Below are 23,316 nucleotides of genomic sequence, written 5' to 3'. Positions count from 1 at the left end.
AGATCTCTGAGGAGGCTGTCCGATGGGGGGAAAATAGCTGCTCCACACCATCAACTCCACTGAGGGGACGTAGTTGAGAAGCGTTTTGAGGGGTGAGGGGGGCAAGACGGAAGTCGCAGCAGTCCATTCCCGGGAACATACCAGGATGCCGAAGTCCAAACAAAACAGAAGAGACAAGGAGAAAACGGCGACTCTCGTAGAGGCAGAGTCGCCTCAGGAAGCGCAACAGGATCGCCACTGCTAAGGCAGCCCAAAGTACAACCATCCACAACCTTAAGAGAGAAGTAGACCAAAGCGGGATGCAGAGCAACGACGCCCATGTCCAGAAGGTGATAGTCCTGGATCAACCTCACAAAGGGTGATCCTGAACCCATCTCCTCTCAGCTGCAGCCAGCAGCTCAACCATGCACTTCGGCCATTACCCAAGGAATCTGCAGGTGGTGGATAGTTCATGTTGCTGAGTGTGGCTTTCTCTCCTTCAATGAACATCCAGGAGTTCAAAGAAATTGTGTCATTAAAATCACCGGGGAGGAGATGGTTCAGTGGAATGCTAAAATCTAGGTTTAAACGCCAAAGGCGATCCAACGCTCGGGAGCTCCCGGCCGGAGCTTCTCACCCGTCGGCCATCTTGCGGTAGAGATGAAAGTGTCTTTTGCCTCACCACTCCCAGAGGATTTCACACTTCAGATTTTGTTGCACAAGAGTGGATAGATGGACAATACAGGCAATATCTGAGGTGAGTCTCTATTCAGGTGGAGAGTGGGCCACATGTGGATTAATGAAAGATACTAACGATGGAGATTTAAAGGTAAAAGACTTGTTTTTTCTCCAGCTTTTGTTATTTCATAGATTCACATTCTTAAATCATAAAAGTAAGCAGTGTTAACATTTTAGTTAATTACATATATTAAGAGAGGCTGGTGGGACAAAATAGACAGGCTCACCTTATTTAAATAGATGATGGAGAACTACCTGCCCCACCGCCGCATCGCTGTCTGCAACTGCTTCCAGGTAATGGTGTCTGGTGAAAGTGTGCCTGCTCCTCCATGTTGCTGTCCAACAAATGTCTCCCGCATAGAGTGCTGATGAAGTGGCGATGCTCCTTGAGGCTTTAAATGTTTGTGTTGAAGGTGTTCCAGGCTTTTTTTTACATCTACCCATCGTGATAGTTCTTGTTTTATTACAAGGAAGCTCTAATGTGGTTCCAAAGCAAGCTCTAATGTGGTGCAATGAAAGACACTAGAAGTTAGAAAGACTTTTGCTATTTGTTTAGTTCTATCCAGATAGAATTTGAGACACTGCCTGATGTCCAATCAGTGCAGAGCTCTTTCAGTTCAGCGTGGAGTATTCTAAAAGAATGTTTTGAGGATGACTAGTTCGTTGAGAGGAAATTCAGTCGACACAGTTTAGGTATGAATTTGTGATTAGTCCTAAGTATGACCTCTTTTGAAAATTGCAGAAAAGGGTCTGCGGCTGTCAAGGCCTGGATTCCGCTAACATTTTGTGATGATATTAAGGCCAGGAGGAATGCAGTTTTCCAGGAGAAGTACTTTCAGTTTGAATTGTGACTAGGCTCAAATGGATCTAACATCAACCGTGAAAGCCCTGTATTTCAATCCCATGCTGTTGGTGGCAATCTAGATGGTGAGAAAACTCTTAATAACCCTGTCTTAAACTTCTTAACTAAAGTGTTCGACCATATGGATGGCTCACTAGGTACCTGCTTGAAATGCGAGATGGCTGTAGGTGAATCTGACTGACCAATGCTTGAGTCCCATTCTTGAAAATACCAGAAGGTATCGGATTATCTGATGAGCCTGGATATGAAAGGTATGAAATCCGTTAGTGTGACACCACACACAAAACCTGTCCCATTTTGGAGTATATGTTTTCTTTGTTGACACAGTCCTGGTTTGTGCCAAGATATCCTTATAGTCATGGGGGATATCTAATTGTCCATATTCATGGTTCTTAGGGTCAGGCTGCTAATATGTTGGGATGAAGAGTCTGTCAACTTCATCAGAATCGGTAGCTCTTGTGCTAGTAGTAGCAGATCCGAAAACCAGTATTGTCTCAGCCAAGAGGAGGCTCCAAGAATTAGTCTGGAGGGTTCTCTTTTCATTTTGGCTATTACTTTGGGTAGGAGGAGAAACCATGGAAAGGCATAGGCAAACATTTGGTAATCTAAAGGGCATTTTATCAGGAATGTTGTTATGGGTGCCTGCTTGCATTAGAGCGGCATTTCTTTTTCTTTTTCGCTGCAAAGTGATCTATTGTTTTCCCCTTGTTTGGAATATTTGATTTAGCGCACTGTCCTTCAACTGCCTCTCATGACAGTCCTGCAACGTTCTATTGAGGTAATCTGCCTGACAATTTCTTCTGCCTGGGATATGCTCTGCTTGGTGCTAGCGTCTGTTAGGATCAGTACTTTCAAGTTATAGATACGTGGGAGAAAGGATTGTAGTTTTCTTCTGACCACTCTAAGTTCGACTACATTTAAGTGTAAACACTTTTAGTGTCCAGAGTCCGCTTGTTGACAACTCTTGGTAGTGTGCCCCCCATCCTTCCACATGCATCTGTGGTGACCATGAGCTGGCATTTTATTAAAAAAATTCCATTCTATTCAATGCATTTCTAGAGCACATGGCTACCCAGTGTGCCTCCCAGCACTAACAGATCATACCAGTTCCCATATCATGATAGAGTTAAATGAACAGCAAAGGTTTCAACAGCTTCCTAAAGCTTTGTTCGTCTTTGGTCTTCCATAACCTAATAGACAGTGAATACCATAATTTAGGAACCAGGTAGGCCAATGATCTACCACCACTTCTTGATTTATTGACCTTAGTAATTGTCAGTAGACATAGAGCAATGGTACGCAATGTTCTATTGGGAATGTAGGGATGGACCATATGTTTTAATAGTCGTGGGCCCTTACAGCGCAGAAATAAATGAGCAATGCATAGAGCCTTGAACGGTATCCTCTTAGGAAGAGGGTGCCAATGTAAGTAGGCAGTGATGCTGAAGCAAAGTTATGTTTAGGTAATTTCAGCAAAAACAGGAGCGGCATCATTTTGCACCACTTGAAAGTCTTCTTACAACATACTGGTGATTTCCAAAATACAGTGAGTTGCCATAGTCTAAACGCAACAGGACAGGCATTGTGGTTGAAGGAATGAATGTCAGACCCGAATTTATATAGTTTTTTGATATCCACTGAGGAGAACGAGAACTTGTTTTAGCCTAGCAGTTATCATCACTTTGTCTTTGAAGGAGGTATATATCTGGTTACATTGTTTGTCCAACTCCACTTGTATGAGACTCATGTGCAGTCCAGAGAATGGTATTAACACTAAGCAGGAGGACATCACGTCTAGTGGTTTTTTTATGAGGTGGGTGTTTATTTCCTTCTGTTTCATTGTTGTTTTGCCAGTTTTGATAATGCAGTTTGCCTCTCTACTGCCTATTACAGCTCCTCAAAAAGTGAATTTTTTAGGGGATTAAAGAACCTTTGTAAAGATTCTGGGTGCGGGCTCAAGGCCAAAGGGAAACACTTGAATCTCAGAAATCTGCGATGCTTTCTTTGACTTTGAATATTAAAATATGCATCTTTGAGATTTAGTCATGGTATGTATTTTTTTTAAATTTCAAAATAGTTTTTATTGTTTTTACAATATATATCATATGACAAATAGTCATCACCGCTTGTGGTTGCAGGGTGGCCTTCCAGACTGGCTCTTTTGCCGGTAGCACATTGTCACCATGTATATGCTAGGCTGCCCCCCTATCCATTGTCTCTGTAAGCGGAGAGGGGTGTGAAGAAAGGGGGGAGGAAAGGAAAGGAGTTAAGGTGGAGAAGAGTAGAGGGAGCATACAGAAGTTGGTTTCCTTCTCGTTTTTGCCTTGAACCAGTGAGGGAGAGCTCACGAGCCACCCGCTGCTTTTTGCTCGTAGTATTCACAATGGCTCAAAAGGGTCTAGAAGTTTGTCAAGGGATGCTCTCATTCCCGTTAGGTTGTCTCCATGGTGAGTTACGCAGGGCAGTGTTGTCCGCACCTCTGAGGTATGTCACCCAGTTGAGCCAACCCTTGAAGCTTGCCTTTGAGGTGTCCTTCCATTTGGTCAGTACTATTTTGACTGCCGCTGTTAGTAGGAGATCTAATAGGTCTCTATCCTGTTGTGAGTCTAACTCCGTTATCATAAATGCTGTGGTGAGTGTGGCAAAATCTGCTTTTAGTGTGCACCCTAATGTTTTATTTATAAAGGTGAATATTTGTTCCCAGAATTGTTTGACCTTGGAACAGTGGTAAATAAGGTGCACCAAGTCCCCCTTTTGTCGTATTAATTCCTCATTAGTAGGAGTATAATACCCCGGAGTGTGACCATTCTGAATGGTAGTTTTCTCACAAAGATTGAGCTTATATGAATCTAGAACGGGAATCCACTATTTCGCAGTTTCCTTTTAACGAAGAAGTAGCTGGAATAAAACTCTATATTTCGATGATGTTTTGGGCCAGTTCTGCAGCTCTTTTCTGAAGCATAATTAAATGTCTGCCTTCGACAAATACAGGTGTAAGTGCTTTATCCGAAATGGTAATTGGAGGATGTTGAATAATTTCCACCATGGTACCATACTGGATGATGTGCAGCACCCATTTGTCTGTAGTAACTGCCTCCCAATTGCTGTAAAGATCCTGCCCACTACAGGGCCCAATCTTTTGGATGGGAGTCTCTTGGCATCCAGTGCCTGGAAAATCTCAGTGATGCCTGGTGTCCTGATTGTTCTGTTCAGCTTTACATTTTTGCGATTGCTTTAAATATGGCTATTGTCCCCTCCTATAGGAATATGGCTGTTGCAGATTGGACATGTAATCCTAGCATTATTGTGGAGGCTGGCTGGTATGGTGTGTACATATAGGTTTGATATTGGCCTCAGTATGACTGCTTTGTGCCTCTTGCTTAAAAAGCCTGAGCTTCCAGAGTCTTCGCTGTCTTTGTGCCAGATTTTAAGCCTTGAAGAGTGACGTCCACATGCTTACCAGATTGCCATTCTCCATTAAATGGCATGTCTATGTTCTTATTTTGAACCTATGGCCTGAAAGAGGTGGCTCTCGTACATCCTTGCCTGCCTAATATCACTGTACCTGCTAGTTCTTTAAATTCCAATATTTCAGACTCCTATTACTGAGTCTATCAGTGCAGATGATATCTTTTCTCCCTCAGGACGGATAACTTGTACTTTCTGGTTTAGAAATGAGGTTATATCAGACCACACCTGTCTATAATGGCTGGCTACAATTGCCATTGCACTAGCAGCTCTTATTGCCATAGCGATCATAGAAGAACCATTTATTCACCACCATATCCCTTCTTCAGCCCACAATGGTGCTGTACAAAATACCATCGGGTTTCTGGAACTCTACTGCGCCACTTGCATGATGACAGAATCTGCCTTAGTTTGGCCCAGGAGGCATAGAGGTAATTTTGCAGGGATTTTGTATATCTGTTAGGTCTATCTCCACCTCTTATGTCTTTATATATATCGTCATCAGAAGTGTCTACCTCAAAGGGCAGTTAAGGTACTTCTGAAAATTAATGAACTGGTTGACGTGGCTTTTCTTGTGATGCAAGTGCCGGAGAGTCTGGTGTTTGATGCAGTGGGACTAGTGCAGGTACCTGCTGTGGACCAGTCAGAAAACATGTCTAATAGCTGCTGTCAAGTTTTTAGATCTTTAAGAGGGTCTATTAGTACCCTAATCATGGGCCTTTGATCATAGTTTTCATACATACATTCATACACATTATAGTGCTGGCCATGTATTCTCTGTCCTCCGAGTGGTGGGGATTGTATTTTGAGCAGAATGTCTCTGATTATTGCTCTGGGAAATACAACTGATTCCTTTTCTGTGCCCTGACATTTAATATTAACCTGCCCTGGACTCCAAGCCCCTCGGAAGAGATCATCCTGATCTTCTTCCTCTGTTTCCGTTTCTAGAAGCTTCACTGGAGGGTCTAGGTGAAACAGGAGTGCTGTCGACAGTGGTTGTGCAGTGTGCGATTCAGTCGCCAATGGTCATGTCGCCAACGAGTTTGAGGTTACTGGTCTCTTCGTCTATGCATCTTTGAGTGATGGCTATTGTGACACTGTCTTTTCCCCAGGTTTTTTCCTAACCCGCAAAAGCTCAAATGAGGAATTGTAGATGGGCGTCATTGATGATGTCATTGATGGGCTTACTGTAGGCACTAGGATTATTTTCAATTTAATAAGCGAAGAGGATAGTGGAGGCATTGACATTAGAGAGTGCTTCTTTTTCTGTGGCGTGCCTACCCGATGTCTTTTTTAAAGTTTTTTTGTGCCATTTTTTCTCTCATTCCCCTGAGGAAAATTCCAAAAGCTTAGTTTTAGCCTTTAAGGAGTCCGAAGCTTCATGCTTTCTTTTTTCTCCTTTCTTTTCCCCAATTTCACAGGAACAAGCCTCAGACTCATCGCATGAGGAGGGGTTTTCAGATGTTTTATTCTTTTGATCCCATCTGAGTTGTCTTCCCTCACGATCACTGAGGGTCTTGGCAGAAAATGTCAGCAGATTTTCCACTCTTTGGCCTTGTGGTATAGATAGAGACAGTAAATGCACTAATTTCCCACACGAATCACAAGCCTTGAAAAGGCTTTTCTTAGATTTCTTCTCAGTTGACATTTCTCAGGAGCAGTAGGGAATGGAGTATGCCTAAAGCCCCAAAAAAAAGGCGAAAAGTTCACTCACCTGTATTTAAAGAACAGCAAAGTTCTGGAACTCTCTTCCACATGATGTGCAGTAGAGATCTGAGCTATGCAGTCCTTTAAAAGTCAAGTCAACTCAAGTCAGGTGATTTATATAGCGCGCTACATACCCAGAGGGTCTCAAGGCGCTTGAGGAAGGGTGGGGAATTACTTGTCGAATATCCAAGTTTTAAGTTGTTTTCTGAATGCTAGGTGGTTCTGAGTGAGGCGAAGGTGAGTGGGAAGTGAGTTCCAAGTTTTAGCTGCCAGGTAGGAGAAGGAGCTACCTCCCATGGTGGTTTTGTTGATGCGAGGTACAGTAGCGAGGGCTTGGTTGGAGGATCGTAGCTGGCGGGAGGGGGTGTAGAAGGAAAGTCGTGTGTTGAGGCATTCGGGTCCAAGTTCGTACAGAGCTTTGTGCGCGTGGGTTAGGAGGCGGAAAGTAATCCTCTTATTGACGGGGAGCCAGTGGAGGTTTTTCAGGTGACCAAAGATGTGGTCTTTACGCGGGATGTCTAGTATGAGTCTGGCTGAAGCGTTCTGGATGCGTTGAAGTTTTTTCTGGAGTTTTACGGTGGTACCGTCGTATAGGGATTTTCCGTAGTCCAGGCGACTCGTGACCAGTGCGTGGGTGACTGTTTTTCTAGTTTCGGTGGGGATCCAGCGAAATGTTTTTTTGAGCATGCGAAGAATGTTGAAGCAAGATGATGAGACGGCGTTGATTTGTCTGTTCATAGAGAGTGAGGAGTCCAGGATGACGCCCAGGTTACGTGCGTGGTCCGTCGGGATGGGTGCTTTTCCAAGGGCCTCTGGCCACCAAGAGTCATCCCAGGCGGAGGGGGAGGTACCCAGGATAAGGACTTCTGTTTTGTCTGAGTTCAGTTTCAGACGGCTGTGCTTCATCCACTCGGCTACTTCTTTCATTCCTTCATGTAGGTTGGTTTTGGCAGTGTTAGGGTCTCTGGTGAGTGATAGGATCAGTTGAGTGTCATCAGCGTAGGAGATGATGTTGAGGTTGTGTTGGCGTGCGATGGCCGCGAGGGGGCTCATGTATACGTTGAAGAGGGTGGGGCTGAGTGAAGATCCTTGTGGCACGCCGCAGATGACTTCAGTGGCCTCTGACTTGAATGGTGGGAGGCGGACTCTCTGGGTTCTTCCGGTGAGGAACGAGGTGATCCATTCCAGTGCTTTTCCTTGGATTCCGATGTTTCTGAGGCGTTGTATAAGGGTGCTATGACATACTGTGTCGAAGGCTGCGGAGAGGTCGAGGAGGATGAGGGCGACTGTGTCTCCATGGTCCAGTAGAGTTCAAATGTCGTCTGTTGCTGCGATGAGGGCGGTCTCAGTGCTGTGTTTGGCTCGGAAGCCGGACTGTGAGGAGTCGAGGGATTAGTTGGTTTCGAGGAAGGCGGCGAGCTGGTTGTTGACAGCTTTCTCTATAACTTTGGTCGGGAATGGAAGAAGCGAGATGGGGCGGTAGTTTTTGAGTTCGGTGGGGTCAGCTGTGGGTTTTTTCAGAAGGGCGCTGAGTTCTGCGTGTTTCCAGCTTTCCGGGAAGGTGGCGGAGTTGAGGGAGCAGTTGATGACGTCTCGGAGGTGTGGTGCTATGATGGAGTCTGCTTTGTTGAAGATGTGGTGAGGGCATGGGTCTGTGGGGGATCCTGAGTGGATGGAGTTCATCAGGCGGATGGTGTCCTCAGTGGAGATTGTGTTCCAGTCATTAAGAATGTTCAGGGGGGGTGAAGGTGTGGCAGAAGGATGGGTGGGTTGATCTCCGGGTTGGTTGTCGAAGCTGTTATGGATGTCTGCGATTTTGTTGTGGAAGAATGAAGCTAGGGAGTCGCAGAGGGCTTGAGAGGGGGTGATGTCGTTGGAGTTAGCTGAGGGGTTGGTAAATTCTTTGACGATGTTGAATAATTCCTTGCTGTTGTGGGCGTTGTTATCTAGTCGGTCTTTGAATGCGGCTTTCTTGGCAGACCGGATAAGTTGGTGGTGTATGCGGGTGGCGTTTTTGAAGGCGTCCCTGGTGCTGGTGTTTGGGTCTTTTTTCCAGGCCTTCTCGAGGGAGCGACAGAGTTTCTTAGATTTCTTAAGATCATCGTTGAACCAGGGGGCGTTTTTGCTGCCTAGTTTGATTTGACATTTTTTCAATGGTGCTAGGATGTCGGTGCTGTTGGATAGCCATTGGGTGAGGTTAATGGCTGCTTGGTCGGGGTTTGAGGAGTTGGTAGGGGGGTTTTGGAGAAGCGATGAGGAGATCTGGTCGATGGAGATTTTGTTCCAGTTTCTTCGCAGAGTAGGTTGAGGATGGTTGTGGGTTGTGGTCTTATTGTAGATAAAGTGAACGCAGCTGTGGTCCGTCCAATGGAGAGTTGTGGAGTGACTGAAGGAGATATGTTTGCTGGAGGTGAAGATAGGGTCAAGTGTGTGACCTGCAATGTGGGTGGGGGTAGTGACAAGTTGTTTGAGTCCGAGGTTAGCGAGATTGTCCAGAAGGGTGGCGGCGTTGCTGTCATTGCTCTTTTCCAGGTGAAAGTTGAGGTCTCCTAATAGAATGTATTCCTCGGAGGGGAGGGCGTGTGGGGTGATAAAATCAGTGATGTCGTCACTGAATTGTGCACGGGATCCTGGAGGTCGGTAGAGGAGGGTGCCTCTGAGTGTGGTCTTGGGGTCGGTGTGGATCTGGAAGTGAAGGTGTTCGGTGCTGGCAAGGTTGACGTCTGAGCTGGTTGAGATGCGGATGGAATTCTTATGGACGATAGCGATGCCTCCTCCTGTTTGGTCGGTGCGGTCCTTACGGATGATCTTGTAACCTTCCGGGATGGCAATGGTGATGTCTGGGGCTGATGAGGCGTTCATCCATGTTTCTGTTAGGAAGGCGACGTCCGGAGAGATGGTGTCTAGTAGATTCCAGAGGCCGATGGCGTGCCTGTGGACTGAGCGGGTGTTGAGCAGGACGCATTGTAGGTGGTTGGTGTCAGATATCTGTTTTGTGTTCGTGGATGTGGGGTTGTTCTTGGTGCCGTCGAACTTGCAGGAGTTGCAAGAGAAGGGTCCATGGGTGTGTCCAGGAGCGGCTTGGGCGCAGTTGGGAAGGCGGCCGGGGTTTAGGGCTAAGAGGGTGGAGGCGTCGTATGTAATGCGGGTGGGGTGGGTGGTACGAGGGCCAGGGGGTCTGGCGCTGGGCGCGGTCCAGGCGTAGACGGGTTTACCTTTGGCGCACCTTCGGCGCGAATGGGGCGCGATCGCTGCGCGTGACCGCTGCGCGTAAATGCTTCTGTCATAAGTGGATAGTGGGAGGGGAGGGGCTCAGCAGGCTCAGCTGGGAGGCGGGAGCGTGATTGGAGGGACGGGCTTGGACGTCACACAAGCAAATGGCTACAACAATAACAACAACTTTACGCAGGGAGAGGTTGGGGCGAGCAGTGGAGCGCTATTGCTAACAAGTTAATTTACAAATAAAATGGCTGAGTGGTGGACGCTGTGAGGGGTCACAAAGTAGCGCTATGAGCAGAGCACTTTAAAAGTATAAAGCGGCGCTACGAATTTCAACACAGTGAAATAAATAACAAAGCAGCAAAGCAGCGCTAAGGTCAGATCACATTTAAAACACAATGCGGCGCAATGATATTGTAGCAGGATGAATGCACAGAGCACAAGCAGCGTAGGAATAGCGCTACGATACCCAGGAGTACAGAGGGGAGCAACCGGTTCTGCACGAGTCAGGACGGTCACAGCTTTCGGAGGGGGAGGGGTCGACCTATTCTATCAGTGGGAGGCAGGCTCAGCTGGGAGGCAGGAGCATGATTGGAGGGACGGGCTTGGACGTCACACAAGCAAATGGCTACAACAATAACAACAACTTTACGCAGGGAGAGGTTGGGGCGAGCAGTGGAGCGCTATTGCTAACAAGTTAATTTACAAATAAAATGGCTGAGTGGTGGACGCTGTGAGGGGTCACAAAGTAGCGCTATGAGCAGAGCACTTTAAAAGTATAAAGCGGCGCTACGAATTTCAACACAGTGAAATAAATAACAAAGAAGCAAAGCAGCGCTAAGGTCAGATCACGTTTAAAACACAATGCGGCGCAATAATATTGTAGCAGGATGAATGCACAGAGCACAAGCAGCGTAGGAATAGCGCTACGATACCCAGGAGGACAGAGGGGTCCATTGGTCAACGTTTGTGCTCTTCAGAATGAGGTAGATGTGTTAACTATGTGGGCACTGTCTATGCCCTTTACAGCTGTCAGTGTCTTTTACTGTTGTTATCAAGTTACTGAGGGACTTCTACTTCAATGGAGAGGAATGATTCCAGCATGTGAATCGATGAAAGATCGAATGCTGGAGAATTCTAGTGTTTTCATGAGCTGGATTCATTCATTTTGGATGTCGTAAATTTAAGTCATTCCCATCACAGGGTTTACTTGCAAGCTTAAAGTGAGAAAGGTTTTCCGACAGCCCTGGGGTGTACCAGAGGACACAAAGACAGGGAAGTGACTTCCACCTTGCAATGAATGGAGGAAAACGGTAAGCCATTTCTCTCCTTGTATATCTGCATTGAAAAGCCCCCATTTAACCCTGTGTGGAAGGGGGTCTATCCTGCTTGAACATCTTCATAACAACCTTAGAGGCCAGCACCTGCTTCTTGAGGATTAGCTTTGGTATCACTAAGCTGTACAACCTCACCTCTTTCTAATGTCAGATTCAACCTGGCAGTTACTGCATTGTCACATCCAACTCCCAAACGCTCATTCCCACCCTACTCGATTAGTAAAGTGTTTCTTTAGGTGATGGGCTTAATAAAGTTGAATATCCAAAAAAGGTACTTTTATACTTAGGGCCTGCACAGGGATCGGAAATATGATTTGTGTAATAATTATGACACCCTCACAGTTTTCACCGGATGGATTCCAGCAGTTTAAACGTGCTCAAATTTATCAGGGAAAAAGGCCAGTAAAAAAGACACACCTTGTGGAATTCAAACTGGTTATGCATTGTTTCAGATTGAAAACTCAGAATAGGTACTATTTATCACGAATAGTAAATACCTCACACTGGGTTTAGGGTATTTAGTATGTTTGGTAAATAACCCACTCTATTCTGTAAAACTTGTAATGAGGGACCTAGTGTTCGGCTTAGGAGATTCCTAGTGGTAAAATAGATGTGTGGCACACTTTATCTGAATTATAGGACTTCAACACTGAATTACTCAAAAGACTGTTTGAGATACATTTTTCTGCAAAGAACACAATTTTCAAGAAGTGCAAAGAAAATCTCAAAATCATGAAACATTTAAGGACTGTGATGAACAAGAAATCATGCCTGAACCAAGCACATGTGAACATCTAATGATACACAGAGTAAGAATCCATATAGAAGCTAAGAAGCTGGTAGTCTTCAGTACCTGACAAGACTCCAGCTGGCTCGAGGAGAGGTCGCCATCTCCAAAGGAGTGTCATCACTGATCTTAGGGGCTGTACTCAGGGGTCGAGGCTCCAACACATGCTCCACCAGCGTGCCATAACAGCTAATCACATACAGAGATTCTACCACAAACTGTTTAGACTGATCTAAAAGAGAGTAGAAATATAATATATATTAATAACCTGAAAGAAGGGCACTCATACTGAGCTAGCCAAGCTTAAATTACAATAAATGGGGATTTTTGTTAGTTAGATCGAAGGAATACCACCATAAACAAGACAAAATGTATTTCACAAAGAACCTCAAGTTAACTCATTCTGTTCACCCAAACTCTTCTAATAATGGATGCCGCAGCAATTACATTACATCACAAGTTTAAGCGCATTGAAAACGTATAACTATAAAATGAATCAAGAAAGCATCCTGTACTGAGATCCCAGTTTAACTTCTTTCTGATTTTTATAACAACGTGCATAACACTGTTGTCAGAAATTACTTCAAATTGCAACTACATTTGTTTGATTTTTACTTTGAGATCGGCTAGGCTTTTACACATATGTTTATATCACATATTTCGATAAAAATGACCGCCATACGATGTTCATAATGCAAAATGTATTGCAGAAACATGTTAGCAAATTCTTTAGATATTACCGATTTGGGGCTTTTCTTTCTGTCCCATTAGAATATCTGCTTTCCACAATTGTTGTTTACATACTATGTATTAACAAGTAAGTAATTAGAAAACATTTTAAAATGATCTTTCACATTTAAAAAAAATTATTTTAATTAAGTTTTACATGTGACATACACAATTCAGTTGCTGTTGGGATGAACTATACAATTGCTGAGGCAAAGATACCAGCATGTAAGAAAACAAGTTACTTACCTGTAACTTTGGTTCCCCAGTATTGGTAACTTTCATGGATTCCCTTAGCTTCTATCATTCCCCGTCGTCGGAATGGGAGTCTCTGTAAACAAAATAACATAGCAGTAGGTACAAAAGAGAAAGAAAAAGGCCAAGGCCTCATTCCCTTTTGTAGCATATCCACCACTTTTTGTAAAAGAGAGCAAAGTAAAGCAACAACCAATCAGATTAGCCTCACCCCATAGAACACTCCTGAGAGAACCTCAGAGCCTCCGATTTTCGTAGCTGTTGTGTAACAGTAACCACATCTGCTGAAGGCTGAGCTTTCCCAGGGGGGAGGCGCATGGGTTTCTAAGAAAGTTACCAATACTGAGGAACCAACGTTAGAGGTAAGTAACTTGTTTTCTTGCCCCAGTATTGGAACTTCATAGATTCCCATAGCTTGTATCAGAGTAGCTAGCAGTGAGCAACAAAGCACATTTTGTGACAAAAATATAGAAATACCTCAGTATTCATACTTCCATAAGAAAGAAAGTAATACATATTGAAACAGTAATCAGTATTATCATTAGATACAAAATGTGCAATTACAGGAAGAAGGGATAGTAGGCAAAGCTCACCGCTCAATGGAAGAGGTTCCTCAGGACTGCCTGGCCTACAGCCATGTCTTCCTGTGCCAAGGACTCCAGGCAGCTATGCTTCGTGAAGGTGTGCGTGCTGCTCCAAGTTGCAGCTCTGCAAATGTCTTTGATTTGCACTCCCGCAAAGAGAGCCGTAGAGGAATCCATGGGTCGTGTGGAGTGTGCTCTAATTCTGACTTCCAGAGGCTTGCCCGCTGCAGAGTGACAGTACTGAATGGCACTGGAAATCCACCTAGCAATACCCTGCTTTGACAGGGGAAGGCCCTTGCGAGGAGCACTAATACGATAAATAATTGGGAAGATTTACAAAATCCTTTGGTACGATCCAGATAAAATTTCAAGCACCGCTGTATATACAGTGAATGGAGTGACTTCTCCGCAGGCGTGGAAGGATGAGAATCACCGGTTCATTGAGATAAAAGTCTGAAGGTACTTTAGGTATGGACCTCGGATTAATCCTTGGAATCACAGTATTTCTTTTGAACTGGAGTAAAGATTACTGTATTGTGAGAGCCTGCAATTCCCCAATGCGTCTTGTCGATGAATGAGCAAGAAGTAGTGCCAGTTAATACAAAAGAAATTTCATGTCTGCCCGATGAATCGGTTCAAAGGGATGCTTCATCAGATGGGTGAAAAGCAAATTCAAATGCCATGTGGGAGGCGGAGGCCGCACCGGAGGAAAGACTCGAAACAGGCCTTTGAGAAACTGCTTGACAATTCTGGATGACCAGAGAGAAGGTCCAGATGCAGTGCGCCTGTAGCATGAAATTGCTGCCAAGTGAACTTTTATGGATGAATGAGCCAATCCTGCCTTAGCCAAGGAAAGGAGATAAGGAAGAGCCTGATGAGGCTAAGAAGAGAAAGGGTCAACAGCTTTCTTCTGGCACCAAATGCAAAATCTTTTCCAATTCAAACGGTAAGTTTTGTTAGCGGAAGGGGTTCTAGCTTGAGACAGAACCTCTCTTATCTCATCCGAGAGGTGAAGGTTTAGGAACTCTCGTTGCTCAGGAGCCATGCTGTCAGGTGTATGGAACGAGGATTCTGGACGAGGAAATCTGACCTTGGGACATAGTGAGAAGATCCGGAATCCCCCGCAAAGGAAGTGGAGGAGCCAGAGACTGGAGGAGCCAGAGACAGGAGGTGCAGCTCTGTGAACCAAAATTGCCTCGGCCAAGCAAGAGCGATTAGGATTATCTTGCACGGTTCCGTCTTGATCTTCTTGAGTAGCCTTGGGATCACTGGAATGGGGGAAAGGCTTACAAAAATGCTCGTGACCAAGCTATCGAAAGAGCATTCCCCAATGACCCTCGATGGTATAACCTGCTTGCGTAAAACTGCCATTTTCTGTTCATCGGGGTGGCAAAAAGATCTATTGAGGGTTTGCCCCAACGATGAAAAATCTCCTCCAAGACCGTCTGGTTCAGTTCCCATTCGTGCCTGACTGACGACAACCTGCTGAGTCTGTCCGCCTTTTCGTTTAGCACTCCTGGCAGGTGTTCTGCTTGTAGCGATATTCCGTTTAGGATCGCCCACTTCCAAATTTCCTAGACCTCCTGAGATAATGGAAGAGATCTGGTACCCCCTTCTTTGTTTATGTAGTGCATGGCCGTGGTGTTGTCCGTGCGGACGAGAACCGCCGACCCTTGCAATCGTGGAAGAAATGCTTGCAGCGCCAGCCAGATTGCTCTCTAGGAGGTTGATGTGAAAATGACGGTGCTGGGGCAACCAATGCCTGCTGACATGTAGATCCTGAAGCACCGCACCCCAGCCCTCCAGCGAGGCATCTGTCGTTACCACTTGAGGAGCTGGATTGCTTACGAAGGATAGACCTTGGGATAGGTTTTCTTCCTTCGTCCACCACAAGGCTGCCCTTTTCTTTGCCGAAGTAATCGCCACCTTGCCGTCGAATGAGCCGTGAACTTGCCGCCATTGATTGTCTAATTGTTCCTGAAGAGATCGCATCCGCAATCTGCAGTCAGGTATCAGAGGAATGCATGAAGAAATCACTCCTAGCAGGGAGTTGTAACGGCGTACTGAAAGACACTTTCTTTTTCTCAACAAATGAGCCATGGATTTCAGCTTTCCTGCCTTTCGAGGGATGGAAAGGCCTTGCTGAGAGTTGTGTCCAAGATAGCTCCCAGGAAACGTGCTGTCCTGCAAGAAGGAGGAGAGACGACTTCTCCCTGTTGAGAGTGAGACCCAGGTTCTTGAAAAGGTTCGTACATGCCTTGACTGTTTCCTCCGCCGCACCGAAGGACGGGGCCTTCAGTAACCAGTCGTCCAGGTATGGGAAGACTCGAAAATTCTGTTTTCTTTGGAAAGCTGCCACCGGTGCCAGCACCTTGGTAAAGATTCTCGGGGCAGAGCCAAGTCCGAAGGGTAAAACGCTGAATTGGAAGTGGCTTTTGTCTATTGTGAATTGAAGAAACCTCCTGTGAGCCGGGTGAATGGGTATGTGAAAATACACATCTTCGAGATCGAGAGTAGCCATGAAAATATCTCAGATTGAGGAGACGTAAGATATCCTGGAGTAAAACCATCCGAAAGGATTGAGAAATGAGATATGTGTTTAGCTCCCTGAGATCTAAAATGGGGCGCCACTTCTCCAGCGTCTTCTTTACCAGGAAAAACCTGGAATAGAATCCTTTCCCTCTTTGAGATAAGGAAACCAGCTCTACAGCTCCCTTGAGGAGAATCTGATGAACTTCGAGCTGCAAGAGACGCAGATGTTTCGAAGGCATGGCAGCAGGGGGCTTGGAAGGTGGTATTTGAGTAAACTCCAATGTATGGCCCTCTTGAATGATGCTGATGTTATCCGTTTCCAGTTGTGGAGGTATTGAGACACCCTGCCTCCCACAGATGTTGTTGGGGAGGTGGGTACAGCAGTCAGAGCCAGAATGCCCCTATTGTCTCTTGGAAGTATCACGTCCCTGGCGATTCTGCTTTCCTCTAGCATTGGATCTAGAGAAAGACGAGGTTTGGCCTTGTCTTTGCTGGTAAGGTTGCCAATACGATTGAGACGTTGATCCATAAGAAGAGTATCGTTGTTGTTGATACGATCCTTTGTATGAAGTAGTACTCTTCCCCCTGGCCCCCCCCTGTAAAGGAGCCTTCCGATACTAAAGAGTACCAAGAGACCTAGCCGTATCTGTATCCTTTTTTATATCCTGGAGGGCATCATCGATGTGCTTGCAGAACATTGCCTCACCATCAAAAGGGTGATCCAGGATCTTGTTTTGGACCTCCGGCCTGAACCATGTCGCCCTGAGCCATCCTTCTTGACGAAGAACCGCTGCGCCAGCCAGCGAACGTAAAGCCGTAGTAGCAATATCCATCTCGCAGTCTATCACCTCTGCTGATGTTGCTTCTCCTTCCTGCAATATCTTTTTGGCTTCAACCTTGGACTCCTGGGGAAGTTGGTCCAAATATGGGGACAGATCGCACCACATTTGGCGATCATATCTGCCAAGGATTGCCAATGCATTCGCCGCTCGCACCAGAAGACTTGCCATAGAGGAAAATCTCTTCCCCGCATTATCTAGGCGCCTGCCCTCTTTATCAGGGGGAGTTGTCAGGGGGGCCGAAGGATTACGTGACTTCCTCTGTGCCGACTGCGATATTACTGAATCCGGTTTCGGTTGCCCAGTCAAAGATGCCGGACCATCCTCAGGGGCCTTGTACTTCTTTTCCAGGCATGGCAAAACTGGAATTACCGTAGCTTTGTTTTTCATTGCCTTTAAACCCTCCTCCCAGACATGGCTGACAATGGGTATTGACCAGATCACCTTCCTATAGGGTTCTTTAAAGTCATAGAGGAAGCACTCTATTTGTACAGAAGGCATAGGTAGCTTGAATCTACCAGAGGCTCTCTCCATTAACTTGTGAAATCCCCCAATATCCGCAGGGGGGAGAGTCCACCGGGTCTGGACTAGGTGACGCTGGGTCCGTGATCACGTAATCACCCCATTCCAAGCCTTGATTAGGCCTGTTGTCATCATCCTGATCCTCATCCGAGGAATCATCCTGAACCTCCTGAATCGCTGGCGGTATACTTGGAACAGGTGTCTGTGGCTGAGAAACCACCTGTGTTGGTAATTCCGGAGAAACCACTGTTGAAGCCATTGGTGCAGGTACAGCCTGTATTGCCGGGACAGAGGCAACAGGAGGAGGAGCCTGAGAACATCTGGCCCTATAATCCTGCAACATGCCATGAAGATCCGCCAAGAGGGAAGAAGGAACTGACACCATCTCCTGGTTTATACTCTCTTGACGTCGATAAGACTGCTGGTAAGAGCATTCATGAAGATACTCGCCCTCAGAATCCGTCTCTTGGCACTTTACCAACAACTGAGAAGGACTATGTGCGTAGCCATAAGAATCCTGATCATCCCATCAGAATCATCTTCCTCCTCAAGCAACAGTGCGGGAGGCAAGGGGGTAACCCTCCTTGGAGATGTCATGTCCAGTGTTATTCTTTTCAAGGAAATTATAATTTTCTCCGTCGTCATAGACGTTGTCGACGATACCACTAGAGGAAAACTATCCACTGTCGTCAGTTGAATCGTTGACGACGAGATGGGCGTCGTTGACACCGCCGTTGGCGAGACCGTCGACGCTCCTGTCCTTGTCGTCGTAGTAGCTCTCGTCGATGACACCATCGTCACCACTGCCGTCGACGACACCTCTCAGTCGTTGCTGTCGTCGATGGTGTAACTTTTTTCACCTGAGATTGTGAGGCTTTCGTCGACGGAATCTTCTGCTGCGTCGTCGACGATTTGGAGCCTTTCTCAGACTTCTCAGATGACAGAGAAGAGGGCCTCTTAAACACCTTAGCAAACTCCACCTCGGCAGTAGCTGTAGATAGTCCTTCCCTCTCCTTTACACCATGGTGAGGAGATTTGCTGGGACTTCGGCTCTCAGACTCACGGGGGGTCTTTTTTGAGGCCTTAACTGGACGTTCTAAAGAAGGTGAAGGGTAAGTCCTACCCCTTTTGACTGACCTTTTAGATGAGGTTGCAGATGAAGAGTCCTCACTGTCACTTGACAGAGTTTCCTTCCTTGACTTTAATTTCTGGAGCCAAGTGAGGAGGCGACCTTCATGGTCCCGAAGGGTCTTCGAAGAGAAGGTGCGGCAGATCTTGCAGTCCGCAGCCTTATGATCTGGATACAGGCAATAGATGCAGTCCTTATGCCTGTCCCCCACATACAGCCTCTTCTTGCCACAGGTGGAACAAGCCTTGAAGAGGGCTTTCTTCTCGTCAGACATTTCTGGATGAAACACCTAACAATCTTGAAGAAAAAATGCTGGAAAAATCCTGAAATAGAGTTGAAGTGAGCAGAGCTCTAAGGAGACTGCCTTAGCACAAAGTGCGGTAGAAAATCCGAGGCTCTGAGGTTCTCTCTGGAGGGTTCTATGGGGTGAGGCTAATCTGATTGGTTGTTGCTTTACTTTGGTCTCTTTTACAAAAAGAGGTGGATATGCTACAAAAGGGAATGAGGCCCAGGCCTTTTTCTTTCTCTTTTGCACCTACTGCTATGTTATTTTGTTTACCGAAACTCCCATTCCGACGACGAGGAATGATACAAGCTATGGGAATCTATGAAAGTTCCAATACTGGGGCAACTTTATACAATGTGTAACCAGCACCAATAATAACAGTCTTCAAAAGCCCTTCAATTAACACCTTGTCGATGCTAGGTGGTGCCGCTTAAGTATCAGGAATTCCTACCCATGTGCTTGCCATTTCTGTATCTCAACGTGAAGCCCTATACCGCTTTACAGGCATAGCGATTGATATAAGACCCTTCTGTTTTTGAGGAAAAAAACCTCACCCTCCTGCTAATACCTGTGCTCCACTTCAAGGGCCATTCTTACCCAAATTACAAGACCCCAGCTACTCAATCCCTAGGGAAACAAGCAGCCCCACGTGCATCTTCACTGTTCCCTTTCAGATTCACCACTGTTCTCAAGGTGTCCTAACATCTGATTTAATTTCCGATATTTGTTTTACAGTATATGTACTGTACACCAGCACCCCCGCAATCCTATATTTTTATTTTTATTTTTGGAAGACCTTTATTTAGAAAAGGGTGCACACAGCTATTCAGCCAAACATCCCGGAGGCATGGCAGCAAAATTAGAGCATCAAACTGTTTCGGCACACCAAGGAGAGCTGCTCAGGATATGAGAGGTCAATTTTTAAAATTAAAACAGGATATACACGGTAAATACGTAATACAGTTCCATATGTTAACGAAAAGAAGAGAGAGTAAAGAAAACAGGAGGGGGCCGGCTAAGGGATCTAAAGTAGATACAATCACCGGGTGGGCAGGGAAGCATGTCCAATTGCAGTGACACCCACATTTTGAAGCGAACAATATAAGCAAGCATACATTTCTGAAGACTCCCGACTAATGCCCCACCCAATGACAGGAGAGGCTGAGCGGCCACAGTCCCAGCACCGCCCAAAAAGTCCAAACAGTAACCCGATACACTGACCCCCAACCCAGGGAGAGAGGAAACAGGAAAGTCCAGTCAAACTAAAAAAGATATCCACAGTCCACCACAATCCTCAGCCGCCATGACACTCGCCACGGTACGGCCAGATCACCGTCCCATACTCCACCACACTGCACAGCTCACACGATCGATAGATGTTCGCTGTTTCAGTCGGGTCACAGTTTCAATAAAGTCTTTGGGGGACGAGCTCGTGAACACGACCACAGGCGGACTCTTCAACGTGGCGTGGACGGGCGATACACATTGGCGGCGGATTCAGCCGCACACTTCGGTAGAAACATTGCTATCAATGCTTCGACACTAGATGGGCCTCGAGTCGTAGATTCCGGGATCAAAGTCGGGGAAACGGCTCGCTTAGGGGGACCAGACAGATCAGAGTCATTATGCGATCGGGCAGTTTCGGTGGCATCCGCGATCGACTTATGTGAAAGAGCAACCATGTAGGAGCACAGACCCTGAATGGCGGCCATCACGGTTCGCAATGATGGCTCTTCTTCACCCCGCACTGCCACGAACTGATCGACTTCAGACATCAGTGCGCCCTTCGGGTCACCCGATTATCCCAGGGACCGAAGTGCGATGAGTGCAGGCGGGGGCAGGAGGCACACAGTCCAGCAGCGATAGGGCCTCTCGGACGGGGGCCCCACCCCGGCGGGAAGGGAACGCCGAGAAGGGGACCCCCGGCCACTCAGCCACTCACAGGATCATTACACCTCCTCAATGCGGGTAGAACCGCAGGCTCTCCACCAGTCCAGGGGCAGGTTGCTCTCCACTTCTATCGACCGGACCATGTCTGGGTCCCCCGGCCGCCGTTTTTGCACTGCAACCCGGCAGGGTCAGTACTCGAGGTCCCGGCTCTCGGTCAGCGTTAGGCCAAGAACTTCCACTCGATGTAACTCCGGCAATCCGGGTCGTAAGTTTCCCAGGACCACACCGCCAGTATCAGCAACGGGTCACCCACACGGGGGCGAGGCGAAAAAGCAGGATTTGTAGCAGGATATTCAAGCAGCAGGAGGAGGTCGACGGAGCAGAGAGCTTATGCGGCCATCTTCGTTCGTCGCTAGGCTCCTCCCCCTCCCTGCAATCCTATCTTGTTGTATGGAGGTGGTATTTTTGCACATGCCACATCCAGCCTATGGGTGAGGGAGCTTCAGCAGACTTCCATACCATTGCAATGCGGCGCAAATATAGTATTTTATTGTCCTAATCATCACACCCAACATGCAAAGTCGGGGTGCACATCTACACATTGCAGGACACTCCCATATCATATGATATAAGTGTGGGTCTTGATGTCAAAATCTTGGACAAAGGGAGGAAGCCCCATTACACAGGCAACTAATGCGCTTCATGGAGAGATAAGTCTGACGGAGGAACTGAGCTGCGTAAACTTCAATCTGGGATTTTAGGACACTTTTTTAAAGATATTTCCTTGCTGCTGTCCATTGTTTATCCGTCAGCTCTGAGTTCATGAAAGTTGTGTATTTGAGCAGAACCTAAGCTTCCACATGTGCATGTTGCTACTGTGGAGGAACGTCACTACTTTTCCACTTCTCCCATGTGTCAGTAAATAGTGCAGTGTATCTGCGGTGGTTAGCTCACCCTGTTCCCATTTACAGCATAACCTATGTGCAATTGCATTAGCAGCTAGGAATTTGTCCCTGCCCCTGCCCGAAACTCTCTATAATGTCAGCGATTTATTAGCTAGTGAGGCCTTATAGGCAACATAAAATTCTACTGCTAGTCCATCGATAACCAGTATCTTATTTCTTGCCATCTAGTCTATGTCTGCCATGAAATCTTCTATTCGCAGTGGCCCCTCAAGGACTTGGCACTGCAGAGGGTTGATCTAAGAATAGATATTTCACCAAGGTATTCTAGCAACCCACTCCAGTCCATATTTGCCCCCACAGTGTACAGTGACCTATGATAGTCAATGAACACCTCATTGGTAGCACTCTGTACTGTCACTGATATGAAATTTGTGATTCTAATGGCTCCTACTGGGACTCTGGGAATCCCTAACATCAAACGCCATGCCAGCATCCTAAAAGCTCTATCCCCCTCTGCAAGTTGACATGGAACGTATTCCTTACAGTATATTTCCCAATCTATCCAGTAATCTGCATGCTTTTTAGGTCTCACTTCGGCAGCACATGGGCGGTCTCTTTGAGACATGCTGTGTCCAGAATATTGTCTGGAAGCTCTGCCCATCTTTTTAATTGGCTTCTTTGACTGCGCTTCCTAAATTCTTGTTTTTTTGTTGGTTAATGCATATATTAATCTCTTTTTGTACTGTTGTAACCTCCCATGATGACTGCCCCTGTTACATGTGATCTTACACTGTATGTTTTATTCAGATTTTGAGCATTATTTTTTTACTCACTTTTTGAGAGTTTGTGTTGGAGCCACAATTGCACTTGGAAGAGCTCCAGTTCCACGCTTGTTTTTGCTTGTTTTTTTGGGTGGCTTTTCGCTGCTTGTTTTTGTTCCCCGACAACAACGCGCTTCGCTCTTATCATGTTTAGGATTTACGGCTTTTTTTTGTGGCTTGCACGCTTGTCATTGACGCTTGGGGTGCATCTTCTCACTTCACCCTTCCCTCACCTCAGACTGCACGGTTCCCTGACAACGTGCTTTGCTCTTATGTTTAGGATTGACGCTTTTTTTTAGCTTGCACGCTCGTCATGGCTGCACAGGGAGCCTCTACTCGCTTCACCCCACCCGCGCCTCGGAGCGCACGAGTACAGCAGGTAGGACCCGAAACACTCTGTACACACACTCACACCAAAAGGGGAAAAAAGTTGCTGCATGGCGAAAACATGATGTGACCCGCGACTTCCCTGTGACACACAAACACCTCGGTCTGGGAGTCATTACAAACAGAGGGATTTTTTTTACTTTCCCTTGTGTAGCACACTCTCTTCCTATTTTGGACTGTATCTAATACTACTACCAATTACAGCACCTTCCGCCTCCTAGATTTATCATTTTCCCTCCTACACCGTGTCCATCACCCATCAACAGCAACACCTCAAGATTTTGCAGGGCGTGCATCATAGTTTTTTCATTGCATTCTCGCTTGTCTGAACATTCATTTGTGC

At 46.4% G+C, this 23,316-nt stretch overlaps 1 protein-coding gene across 2 annotated transcripts in view; it reads right to left on the bottom strand.

Annotated features, from left to right (window-relative positions):
• Window positions 1-23,316, bottom strand: part of BCAS3 (BCAS3 microtubule associated cell migration factor) — a 3,998,327-nt gene that overhangs the window by 1,557,808 nt on the left and 2,417,203 nt on the right. For both annotated transcript variants that reach the window (XM_086954924.1, XM_086954923.1), the window contains exon 18: window positions 12,164-12,329. In XM_086954924.1, the coding sequence (XP_086811050.1) occupies window positions 12,164-12,329 (166 nt within the window). The remainder of the gene's footprint in view (window positions 1-12,163; window positions 12,330-23,316) is intronic.

The sequence above is a fragment of the Lissotriton vulgaris genome, chromosome 2_1 (genome assembly GCF_964263255.1).
Source record: "Lissotriton vulgaris chromosome 2_1, aLisVul1.2, whole genome shotgun sequence".
NCBI classification, from domain to species: Eukaryota; Metazoa; Chordata; class Amphibia; order Caudata; family Salamandridae; genus Lissotriton; species Lissotriton vulgaris.
This window is presented reverse-complemented; position numbering and strand designations above follow the sequence as displayed.